At 38.9% G+C, this 13,645-nt stretch overlaps 1 protein-coding gene across 2 annotated transcripts in view; it reads right to left on the bottom strand.

Moving 5' to 3' along the window:
- The window catches only part of plxnd1 (plexin D1), a 93,202-nt gene that overhangs the window by 62,793 nt on the left and 16,764 nt on the right, over positions 1-13,645 (bottom strand). For both annotated transcript variants that reach the window (XM_042491789.1, XM_042491788.1), the window contains exons 5-7: positions 12,875-13,004; positions 4,461-4,638; positions 4,094-4,202 (exon numbers count right to left, since the gene is read on the bottom strand). In XM_042491789.1, coding sequence (XP_042347723.1) covers positions 4,094-4,202; positions 4,461-4,638; positions 12,875-13,004 — 417 coding nt within the window. The remainder of the gene's footprint in view (positions 1-4,093; positions 4,203-4,460; positions 4,639-12,874; positions 13,005-13,645) is intronic.

The raw sequence follows: 13,645 nt of genomic DNA, 5'->3' as shown, positions 1-13,645 counted from the left end.
CAACTACCAGAATGTGCCCTGCACCAGATGAATTAGCACCACCTATAAAACTGCTCCCACTCCACAAGAAACAATATAGTGACTGGCTGGTAAAAAACTATTTCAAATCACAGTTAAATAGTAAGTAAGAACATATTTTGGAAACTGTTTAAAATGTATCAGAATCTTGGTTTATATTTGATTAGTACGGCTTAGTTTTACTGCTTGATCTGCGTCTTTCTCTATTTGCTTCCATGCTCTTTGTGTCTGCAGCAGTGGGATTATGAAAATGCAGAATTACAATCTGTAGTTTGAGCAACCACCCTCGAGCAGCTCAGATTTCAGCTACAAGATGAGCAGGGAGATCTGAGCGCTGGTTAGATGGAGGAAAGTTTACCACAGTCTCATTTACACAAACTACCCACACTGTAACAATTTACAAAGCTAGTTGAAAATCTGCAGAATATCTCCTTAATAGCATCTTCTTTGGTAGTCTAGCATCTTTCAACACGCCATCATATTTATTCTTGTTGTGTCTTTTTAATCTAATTAATTCTTTAATCTATTTTTTTATTTCACTCTGTTTTATTACTATTGCTGTTATTATAGCTTTTAATCTATTTTATTATCACTATTTTTATTGTCTAGCGTGCATTGTTCTCAAATTGTTAAACTGTTAAATTGTTTTTGTCTTTGTCAAATTTATCTTGGCTGTCATTGGTTGTTGTAGCTATTCTGCATTTAATTACACTGCATCAGAGATTTACATTTATTGATTCATATGGGCAGCAATTCATCAATTTTTACAAAACTGAAACAACTAGTCAATTAATCAAGTATCTGATCAAGAGATAATTGATCTGCAACTATTTTGATAACGAGTTAATCTTTTATGCCATTTCTTCAAGCTAAAATCACCTAACATTACCAAGTTTTATCTTCTCAACAATAGCTGCTTTGCTTTGTCTTCTGTGATGGTAGACTGTGTTTCTTTGTTGGTCAGACAAAACAGCAATGGGAAGATGTCACCTTGGACATTTTTCACCATTCTCTGTCATTTGACAGACCAAACAATTAGTTGATTATTGGAGAAAATAAAGAGTAGAATTAATCAATAATGAGCTCGGTCATTAGTTGCAGCACTTTGGCAGAGATTCAGCAGTACGTGACTGACATTGTCTCACCTCGTCGTGTGTACTGACAATTTGTTTTGCTCAAGTAATTTAATCTTACACTAAAGCAGCATGGGATGGCAGATGTTCCAATCTTATATTCACTATGCAGTAACTTACTTTTATAGGTCTTCCTATGTGATATTGATGGTTGGTATGCACGCTCTTGCCTTGAGAAGAAAATTAGAGGAATAAACTATTTAATTGGAGCCCAACAGTTAAGTACTTTTTGTAATGCACCTTGAGTATTGTTGCATGAATGCGCGCACACCTGGTCCCTCTTGTACAGATCTCACCCATACAGATAACATAAAAAATTCTCAACACAAAGACATTTCAGCTGTAACATATCAAAAAGCCTAAATGATGCCTCAAAACAAAGAGACTCTGCTATCCAGTTTCATTGTGGGGAAGTGGCTCATAAGACTCTCTTTAGGGATTATTAAAAAAAACAGCTTGAAGTGATTAAAATCAGACAGAGTATAGCAGCTCCGCAGTTTGCAGCCCAATGCTCATCCTGTGAGAATGGCACTTTGCTCATTATCACCTTCAACAAACCACCGTCTAATTTCACACTCCTGAACCTCGCCGAGCACCGAGGCCATGTGCACATATTGGGTGCAGTCTTGCACACATGTACCTGCAACTGCTGTGTTCACACCTCCACACTGTTTTCAAAAAGTGAACAAAAAGGGACACACCCAAACGATTTCAATCTCCTGGAGTCACACACACAATAATGCACATGTACACAGACACACACACACACTAATGCTCCTCTAAGCCGAAGATCTGCCAATCAGATAAAGTGGATCCTCTGACATGGTCCAACATGCAGGAGGAAGCCAGCTGGATTGCCTTGAGATATGAGAAAGCCCTTTTTGTGACCAGGCCGTACGAGTCGCAGTCCTTTACAAAAACAAACATCAACATGGCCAGCCAGACATACATATCCAATTTCCTTTGGCTTAACGTTTACAGCATATTAATCCCACATTTGATCCTGCACTGAGAAACCTTGAGTAAGCCAAATACACAATAATCCCTCCAAGAGGACGTGTCGGCAATATTTACCCGCTGAGGCCTAAATAGACAGCAGGGGAAAAAACATGAGAGGCAGAGGTTAGGGACAAGCCTCCGCTGTTATTTCAGCTTCCAGCTTTACGTGTGCACATCTACAACACCGCACAGGCTCAAGATGACATCAGAGTGATGCTATAACTTGGCTTTAATCATAGTGTTTTGGGCTTGTTTTAGGGATCACCTGCAAAGCAAAGTAGTGTTGGAAATAGTGCTTAGATCCTGTACTTAAGTAAAAGTACCAATGAAACACTGTGAAAATACTCAATCCTCAATTAGAAATTCTGCTTTAAATGAGCCCAAGTGAACATTTGTGACAGATTTGAAAATATTCCCTCAAGGTGTTGAGACAGCGCGTTCACGAGAACTGGACAAGGTTGTAGTGACTTTGACCCACCAAAATCTAACCAGTTCACCAAGAGATGATGCAATTTAAAAAAAAAGCATAAATGATGAATGAAACCACCTGAAAAGTTAAAGAGAGGAAATCACTTGTTGCTGGAGCTTATTGACATCTGAAACACGACAAGGGGCCCCAAACAGAAACATATTTTGTTTGTGAGGGGACACAAGCAAAAAAATGGGAACAACTAGTTTAATTTTAAACAATGTAGCCTACTCTTTAAGATTATCACATGTAGTTTTTATTTTACATCTTGATCTTACTTTTAACTAGTTATGATAGCTTAAAAATACTTCCTTCTGGAATTCAGTAAAGAATGAATATAGAGTACAAGTACCTCAAAACTGTAGAGTACAGTAGTCTTACTGTAGTCCTGTAATATCCTTTGTATCATTTATTTTACTAAAAACCTGGCTACATCCTGGACAGCACCATTCAACCAGGCGACTGTTTATCTACAAACTGATCTAACAGAACAGAGGGAGGCGTGTGCTTTTATGGTGAGTAAGGACTCGTGCAACAGTGGTGGAAATGTGAGATGCTGTCCAGTTTCTTCTCGCCCTTCCCCACAATAAATCAGTACCCTGGATCACTGTTATGTACCGTTCAGAGCCTCCAACAGAGTGGAACTACTGCCAGTATTTGGGAGGAGCGACCATGCAGCCATCTTGTTGAGGTCAATATAGTTAAACAGACTTTCACACATGCTTCCTGTGACATGAGATCCAGTAGCACGTTCCAGGGCCAAAAACAAACAGAACACCAGCCCTCACAGATAAATTCATTTAATTAATTTGGGCAAAACAAACAGAAACGAATGTGTTTCAGCTACACAGTCATTGTCAGCCCTGGTGATGGCTGATGATGATATCTAAGCATTTGTTAAATGGAGGAAAGTTCAACATGGCTCGTCTACACATGCTTCCCATTTGTTTTGATACAAAGCTTGTTGAAAATCGGCAAAGTATCCTTTTAAGCCGGTTCCAGGATGCCGTAATCAACATGAACCAACGACACAGACGAATTCACTGACTCTGTGGTGAATTTAATTTGCAAAACAACAGAAACAACTGTACCAAAAACTACAGATAAATCATTCCACAACCACAAACCACGGATTACCAGAAACCTCCAGGATGTCATAAACACACACAAAGATATATGGACAACTACAAAGCAGCAGTCTACAGTGTAAGAAGACACAACGAGGGACTACTTCAGAATGCACAAATTGAAAGAACTGACAGGATGAAATTTCGCTGGACTTGTACCTAAAATAAAATAAATGATTGATTGAGTGACAGACTGAATGAACTTAGTTACTTTTATCCACTGTGTCTACGTGAGTGAGTTTCAATATAGGGCACCAGAAAAAGGCTGTAAGTTGGCCAAGCATTGCCAACCCCGAATGAATCAAGGATTTGAGATAAACAGCGTTGACAATGGATGTGTGACTCACGATGTCTTGGGGTGTATTGCTCCAGTCCTCTCGCAGTCGTAGATGATGAAGCTCCCAGATACCACAGATGTGCCATTCACTTTTATCGCCACAGAAACAGTCAGATGATCTGCAGAAACAAAGGCGTGCAAACAATGCAGCATGTGTCGAGCATTCGAGATGATATCGCTGTCATAAAACAAACTAGACACCGGCGGAGCATCCTCGCGCTACACTGACTTTGCTGCATTTTGAAAGACGAAAGGGGAAATTACATTTGTTCTAGTGCAGCTCAACACCTTGTAAATAAAGAATACTGTAACTGTACTTGTGGAGAGATAAGGCTGGCAGCACTGGCACGCAGCCAAATGGATGTTCTCAGTCTCACCTGTGCCGGGGAGGATTGGTTTGTAGTTTTCTCGAGGGAGGAGAGGACAGGTCTGGATCTGAGCCGGACCGTAGTCCAGGTGTCCCGTGGCAGCTGTAGAAACACCCGGCCCATATTCGCACTCCACCCGGGAGCCGACCAGATCAGGAACACTGCCATTTATCAGGATGCCGACATACTACGACAGAAACACATAAGAGCATAAAAATACATAACTGCTCATCTTTACAGAAGTTAATTACAAATTCAATCCCACATTCCTACGCACATATATTCAGATCCAGTGTATGTACAGTTGGTAGTCGCTGGCATCACTTCAAGTCTCTTCAGGAGTTCAGGCAGAGAAATACAGAAACTAATGTGCAATGAAGAAACAGATGGCACAGAGCAGCATTCACGACTAAATGTGGCTATGTGATGAAGTATGACAGACGTATAATGAGAAACATAACACCTTCCTGACATGACTGAATTTCAGCTAAATGATTTCAATGTGAGAAAAAAAAGGGGGGGGGCGAGGAAGATTGGTGAGCAGAGAGCAGGATGACATATCCCGTGGCTCAGCGATAGCACAAGCTGAAGCGGCCAGCAACATGTGCTAACATGTCTTAAAAATCCACTCCATTGTTTGGTGGAATTGATCATTTCCTGCCTGAGGCCCTGACTTCCTGCCTGCTGCTTCCTGTTTGGGGAGACAACCTTGAGGCGAGCTTCCTGTGGCTCTGAAGGATGCCTGTGGATCAGGCAGCTGGTAGATCTATTACAGCCAAACTGACCTACATAACAAGCAAATATCCGCCATTAATGAACCAATTAATGACCTGTCGTCTCTCAGTCTCATCTAATTATGAGCTGTAATTAAAGGTCAAATGTATTCCAAGTGTCAAAACTCAGCCAGCTAATTATCATATTGCTATTATGCTTCAGTTACACGATGCACTGACTGCAAGAAAATTTTGGAAACAACAGTTTACATGTCTTGTAAGTATGACGCAGGCACTCTTTTTGCCAGAATATATTATCTTGCCAGGTTTGATTAAAATCAGAGTGGTGGTGTTTTGTAGCACCAAATATTTGATAGTTTCTCTGTGGCCCAAATCAATTCAACACAAGATGCAACGTTAAGACGGCAATTTTTTTGGATGCCCAAGTGAAGTCAAGAAGCTATGGCAGTCATGTCCCTTTGTACATGGGACGCCTGCTATACCGGGTGAGCTAGTAAATAAGTAAGTAAAGTTTATTTATATAGCACCTTTCACAGATAAAAATTACAAAGTGCTTCACATTAATAAAGCAGATACACAGCACAGCTGATGAGTAAAAATACAAAAAAAACAATCCAGATGAGGGCAGAAACACGCATAAATAACAATGAATAAAACATTTTAAGATAATAAATATAATGGATGATGCATTCTAATAAAAATCCTGTCTGAATAAAAATGTTTTCAGCTGCTTCAAAAAATTATCACATGAATCGAGGGATCGTAGCGACTGTTTGACAGTGCAAGGCTCAAGTATTTAAAAATGTATGTGTCCTGCCATCAGAAAGCTTTTAATTGCCCTCTGCTTGACTTAAAAAATACTTTATTATTAACACAATATTGCCTAATCAAGTAAGATTACTTTGCATTTATTTTCTTTCACCTCATGACAGCAGGATAATCATACAGTTTGTAAACACAAAAAGTAGGAACTACATGGGCGAAACTACTGTGTTTTCATAAACAAACATTAAAAAAGCAAACTAACAAGTTACCTAACAGCAGATATTTCCTGCAAAGTAACAAACATGGCCACAGCTGAAGAGCCTGAAGTTGACAATGAAGGCTGCAGTTTTCAGCAATAGTGGAAAGTTGAGTACTTTTTCATTTAAAGATGAAACTGTTGCATTTGTTGTTGTTGTTGAGTGTTGTCTGTTTGTTTGTTTGTTTGTTTGGTTGGTTGGTTGGTGTAAAAAGCAGCTGGCCTCCAAACATTTTTTCATTTTCTAATCTGGCACTACTCAAAAAAGTTGTAGGACAGCAGTTGTGTTTTTCTTGTTTGAGAGTGTGAAGGCCGTGCCCACAGCCACACAAGAAAAGGCTGCATGATTCACACACTGAGACACACCATTACCACATGTTCAGTTACCTTTATTTTGCAGTCACTCATATTATACACAATATCCAATTTGTTTGGCTCAGAATGTATTTATTAGCACCTTGACAACACTCTGCTCTCCAGATGAATTGTGCACACTTAGTTTAAATTGTTTTGTCAAGTGATTAATTTGCTTGTCATTGAGTTACCTGAGGCTGTGTTCACTTCCTGATCAAATCTGGCAAATGCTGAGATTGAGGGAGGAGTCAGCTTTAATGCTGAAAGCCATCCCACGGGCCAAACTAACAGCTCTGACATCATGGGGGGATTTGGGTTTCTTTGTGCTAGTTTTGGTTCTGGTCTACATAGTTCTCCCCTGTGGGTTTAATTTGGTCTGATCAGCCAGTATATGTTTTGCCCCACTGTTAATACCCTTATTTTTTCAGTGTAGTTATACTTTGTTGCCCTCTTTAAACCTCTGAAACCTGAGCAAATTGACTCGATTTCTTTTAAAAAATATGGAAAGAAGGCAATGTGCAACTTGATAAGAAATGATATATTTAAAAAAAACACAAAACTAGAAAAAGAGAAAAGTATGAGAAAAAAACTACCTAAAAATTAGCACTAAAACGGAAAGACAAAGAAAAATAAATGAAAAGAAAGATGAAGTACAAAGAAATACTTCCTAAAAATTAGAATAAAAAAGGAAAGTTGAAAAAAGGCAAAGACATAATCTGAAAAAGTGCTCAAGAAATAATAATAATTCTAATATATTTTTAAAATACATATTTCTGATAATTATCAATAAAGTTTAATGGACATTTTCCCCTAAATTAAAACAAAAAATCCAAATCTACTTATTTCTTTAATTTGCAGGACATTTCTTGCTCTATGCCTCTTTTTCTCATGTTGTCAAAAGAAATCAAACCAATTTTCTCAGGGTTCAAAGATTTAGATATTTGTTAAAGGCATCTCAACTCAGACCAAGAAAACTGATGTTGATCCAGGTCTCAAAGGGTTAAGGGCCCTTAAACTCTAATTCTGTTGCCATCAGTTATTTGTTTAAAAGGCCATTTTGGGTGAAAATAACCCTGCCTTTTTAAATTTTAAACTTGTGGTCTTTGTGCTTTTGTTTGGTCCAAGACAGAAAGTTTAACATGCTATTCTTCATTTACACAAAAAACTCTGAAGATGGCTAGAATGGTGCAGTTTATGTTATTAATATAATGATAATATGTGTACCTTAAAGATAACGCCCCAGTCTTACATGGCATGACGCACCTTCACACTCTCCATGGTGGTTGATAAAAAAATCAAATTGTTTCACCACTGGAATTTCAGGCAACAATATTCTGTACAACGCTATGTGCACTATTCTCCACAGAATACTATTTTTACTGTTTGAATAAGTAAATTACTGTACTTTAACTTTTTGTTTTAACAGGAAATGACATCAATGGACTGCAAACAAAGTTCTTCTTTGAGAAGTTACTGCATTTGAAGTCTAAGAAAAGACAAGCCACTTTTTCATGATTCAGTGTCATTTTCTAATTTCACAGAAACTCTTGGAGCTGTCTTGCCACTGTCACAAATTTGCTATTTTTTTGTCAGGTGTGAGTAGCTCCATCAGCACCCTTAAAAATCATGCAAATTTGGTATGCACAGTGACATTTTGCACATATTTTTGTCACTTTTTTAAACATACTCAAAACTCAAATTTAGACTTACTGTGTTCAGTTGGTTTGGGATACAGCATTAGATGTGAAACTGAAGCACATCTGGCCAATTTATGAATCTTAGTCAGAGACACAACTGCACATCAGCAGTTGTTTTCATTGTTTAAAGTGGAAACAGAAAAGTTCTTTTGCTCTAACTTGTCATTTTGAAGTAATTATTTGCAAAATGAAATGTCTGTCACAGGATGCGACTTCCAGGAAAATGAAGGCTTGATTTACCGCACAAAAAAGTGCATCAACCATTACGCAACCAAAACAGGAAGTGGATAGCGTTTTTGTTTTCCCAGAAGCTATTCTCAGGGTGCGTTATGAATCTCACTAATTCTTTTTACTTTTAGTAGATACTGCAGCTGCCTTTTTAAAAGTACTGATGCATGAAGTATGTGCATAACCAGGATATACTACTTCTTCTTAACACTGTGCTCTCAATCTTGACCCTCTTGCTCATTTATCCGTTACCATGGAGATCAAAGAAAACCCTATTCACGGAGCTCGCCACAAGTGGAGCTCAACCGCGGGAGCTCTGCTCTTGTTACTTTGCAATGTATGTAGTTTAACCCTCAAGTAATAACTGCATAAATTGTGGATTCAAACAATTTATATTCCAAGATTAGCCTAAATATGCATTTCTCTATAATTATTTTGTTCACTTAAATAATTAATATTCCTATTATTACCATTTGACTGGTAATCAGTCACTTTAATACGCTGTCATATGTCACTGCGGCTTCTGTCAGCAGTTAAACAGCTGACATAGAGCTCTCATTTCGGCTCAGTCGTTGTGACGTATCTTCCGTAACATAGAGGATTGCGGGTCAGAAGAGCCAGAAAAGCACGCTGGCTTGCATACTGCAAAATGCAACAAGATGTAAAATAACATCATGATATACTTAGCATACTGCATTTGACATAATATGTATTGGGGCAGAGTAAATCTTTTTCCTACCATGCTTACTAACAGTGATGGTATATTAAGTGATTTATTTTTGTGCTGCTATTGACTTAGGCAAAGCATGAAAATTATTGGGGTGGGTAGGAGGGCTGAATCTTTCATTTCATATCATGAAAAAGCGAGACCCTGGCCTATATTTATCTGTTTGACATTGAAAAGAATGTAATACCCTCCCCCTTTAAGATCTGAAAACAAACAAACATAACAAAAAGATGAAAATGCAGCCTTTCTAATATTGAATAAAGAGCTGCTAAATAAACTGTGGCTGCTAAAGGGCATAAACACAGCAATATTTTCACCCCACCCTGAATTACAACAAGTACCCTAAAAATAAATATGAATGAGATCAGATGATGTTGTAGCCTGATGAGATCAGATGACTATCTGTTACAGTAAATACAGTGTAGTAGTAAAGAGATATGATGCAGAGTGCCGTGGCCAGGCATGCTATCATTTCCTCCAGACAGCTGTTCCAAAGAGTGCACAGTCATTGTATATATCCGAAGACGTGTTAAGTCCGGTGCTTACTGACCAGCAGAAGAGAAAGCAGTGTGCAGTTTGTGCTCTCGCTCTACTGAAGAGTAAGCTCTCTAAATTTGCAAAAGCATGCATGTCCAGATGAAAAAAATAGGTGCTGGACAAGAGATAATACAAGAGACAAAAACAGTCTGCACACGTGCTCCAAAAAATATTGAATTAAATTACCGCCGAGATGACGTTTTGAGCTACGTGCTGAGACAGAGCGGATGTAGTGACATAAACAGTTGTTTTTACTGGCCCTGTGGCTGAGTGAAACCGGGACAGGCACCCTGCAATTTCAACTCTCACACTCTGGATTCAAAATAATGAAAAATAATTACATCCGATTATATTGTAGCCTTTATGAGATCAGATTTACAAATGTCACAAACCAATTACACGATGGCTGAATTGCATAACCAGGCGCGTTAGGGAAAATTTAATAGGGCGCAGTTATTTTATGAGGCAATATTAATGTGTAATAATAATCTTTTTTTTTCTTTTGAATTTTATTGTGAGTTAGAAGGCGTGGAATAGTTTTGTATTGATTTCCTGAATTATGAAGTTTACAGTCTAGTCTGCTCCCTGAGAGCGCTGCAGTGTTTGATAGAGCAGACACATTATTTCTTGGCTGAAAATTTTTGGGTAAATTAAGTTTAAAATGGATTTGTGTCAGAGTACTGATTAGGGTCATCTTCCACATAGCATCATCAGATACGGGACACTTCAGCTTCACAAATCCATTCACCAAATTTTAATTTTTTTTTTTTTAAATCTAGGCAATCTGGGCCCTCTGCACACACAGGGCTAAGGGGCTTCAGAACTGTATTATTCTTGATTCAACCCTTCTTTCCAAACTTAAATTAGATCTGATGGTGTTGGCTGAGATTAGTTTTCTCAGTGTCCATCATAATTAAGGTAATTTGGCCCAGTAAATCTCAGAAACGTTACCTTGGTGTGTTTTGGAGCTGTAGCTGGAAATTCAGAGGTAACTTTTTCCTGCTGGGGCCAAACAGAGCTCAGAAAAATGGAGGGTTCCTTCACATTTTTACCAATACATTTTCCATACTTTTTCAGAACTTTGCTATACTTATCAGCATTTCCATGACTTTAATTTGACTTTAAAATGGGTAGGACTATCTGGACAATCTATGTACATTTTGATACCTGGTGATTCATTCAAAATGTATGTTTGATTACAACACCAAGTATCATCAGGCTAAAGTCACTTTTACACTGTCTGCTCGAGGCGGAAATGTCACACTATCATGCTGCCTCAGCACTCTCTGTACAACATCCCATCACAGAAAGGGGGAGAGTCTCGCCTCTGAGCCAGGAGCCGAGATAGTAACAGCGCCGAAACAAGGTCTGTGTAATATGTTTTGATTACATTTTTTTACATTTTATTTTGGCGACCACACTGCAGAAAATTTAAAAAACAGCCGTCAATGTTTGCAAATAAAACAAAGAGGTCCAGGAGCTCCTACGATTCCACTAGAGGACGCGATCAGCTGCCATATGACAGAGAAGGTGAATGATTGTGTTTGAAATGTTAGACCATTGTTATTATTTAGAAAGAGCTGTCACCTCATATGTTATATGTCACACTAGAGGCCGACACTGTTGAATTACATGTCCTGCCCATAACGCCTCTTTTGATTGTGGAATGCCAGGATGCAGTGTATAATCGCACACGGGAGTCGGATAATGCCGCTTTCATATGATTCTGTGTACAAATGCAAAGGAGGCATAAAGAAGGAACCTTGTAGCGGCTCTAGCACAGTCTCTGTGTAAAACTGTGCGCTAGGCTGAGATTTAGCTGGAGACGTCAGACTGTACTGCTGCATCCTCCCACTCGAGTTAACGTTATCTACTCATCAGTAGTAAGTGTACCAGCATCATTTAAACATTTAACACACTGACAGCGAATATTCACGCATCTTATGCGGCTCAAATCTCAGAATGAAAGCCTTATTTAATCTGCTTCCCAACAGCTTTTTTCCATTTTCCTGTTTTCCCCTTGTGTGACATCCAGATTTTTTCCCCCAAAAGGGGCAATGTCCTCTGGCAATGACACAATGGTGGTCTGCTCTATGAGTATCATATGACACAAGTGACGTTTCAACTGTCACGCAACCCAGCCCTAGATTTTAAATTAGAAATACTATGAACATATTTCATAGGCATGTTTGGGGATTTTAATTAACATAATTTAGGGTAAAAATTGCAGAAAAACTGTATATTCAAAACTTTATCAAAAATTTCTGACGATTCCAAACCATTTTAAGGCCTGGAAAACAGTTTTTCTAATTTTACAACTTTTACAGGATGACTATGGGAACTCTGGATATCAAAACAAGTTAATCACCGTCACTAAATGGTTAAAGTCACAGCTCACACACATGCATCAGAGAGGAAAACAGCTGTGTATGGCATGCTCTCTCATGCTGTGCCACTGGTAAGTTCTCATTTTACACACACACACACACGCACACACAAACACACACACACAGCTGGTTTGCTATTCACCACCAAAATTGTTACATGTAAATGAACCTCTCAGTGTCTCAGGATTCGACTAACTGTGAAAGAACAAATGATGAACTGTGTTTTCAGATCAGTTTGTGAACTGAAGAAGACGCTTGCGCAGAACTGATCATATTACTAACGCTCCAAACTGTGAACAACCACAATCACACACGTTTCATTGGCACCTTTTCACTGAACGTGCATCACATCATGATCAAACTTTGCACACCTCATTTAACCTTTTAAAAACTAACGCTAGAGCAGCAAGAGTGAGCCAGTACACATTGCTGTCACATTGTTGTAAGTGCACAAAAAATATCGATTATAGCTGCTTCAAGTCAACTTTCCCAAAAGCTTAGCACATACTGTGAGGGGGAGGCTGGGGTGGTGCAGCAAACAGATTTGGCATGACTTTATCAGCTGAAGAGTAATAATAGTGTGTATAATAATAGTGAAAGGTGTCAGGTTATAAAGGTGGTCATGAGACATAGTGTTTCATCTGCTTAAAATACATAGTGTCCCCATTACAAACATAACTTGATGAGGAGAAACTATTTGATGTATGAAATGGGTGCGATGGAGGGAGTTAATGATACCTTGATGTCTGCGGCGATGCTGATCTCCGGAGGTGTCAGGGTCATGGACGGACACTGTGAGGGGCCGTCACCCATGCTGATCCAGGAGCGAGCCAACAGCCCCTGAGCACACTCTTTCTGGATGGTGCATCTAAAAAAAGTGACAGACAGAAAATAGTCAGTATGGTATTTATTGTTATATATATTTAGGTGCAGATTAGAGACATGGATATTTGGAGATTTACTGCACTGACTGAAATCCAGAAATTCATCAACACATGTCCTTGTTCGCCTGCACAGAAAAAATTTGGCTGCAGCTGAAGGGTTGGCGTAATATTTTTGGAGTTATATTTTCCATCAGCATTATCAGACTGTGATTGTCTTTTATGTAGCAAGTGAGCTAAACAAATTCTTTGCTATGAGGCCATGGGTATCCAGCAAGCAAAAACAGCTGAAGCAGAGTTTAATGGATGGGTGGATCGGTGCACCTTTCATACTTATCTCCCTTTCTCAGGCCGTCCAGGATTTCACAGGCTGTTTTTGGAGCTGCTGTGGCCTGTAAGGCCTGATTTCACAACAACTTTTCTAAAATATTATAATGCATGTTGCAATGTTAATAGGCTTTTATTTTGTGCAACAAAATTGCAAAAAAAAGTAGTTGTGTTGCTGTCTCAGTGTTTATGAGCAAGAGTTGATTTCCAACATTCACATGTTGCTGCTGCTTGATGCAGCGCTGAAGAAGCGTCTCCATGAGCCACTCTCCTCCTGCTTTCTCTGCCCAGTTAGCACGAG

Source organism: Plectropomus leopardus, chromosome 8 (assembly GCF_008729295.1).
Source record: "Plectropomus leopardus isolate mb chromosome 8, YSFRI_Pleo_2.0, whole genome shotgun sequence".
Lineage (NCBI taxonomy): Eukaryota > Metazoa > Chordata > Actinopteri > Perciformes > Serranidae > Plectropomus > Plectropomus leopardus.
This window is presented reverse-complemented; position numbering and strand designations above follow the sequence as displayed.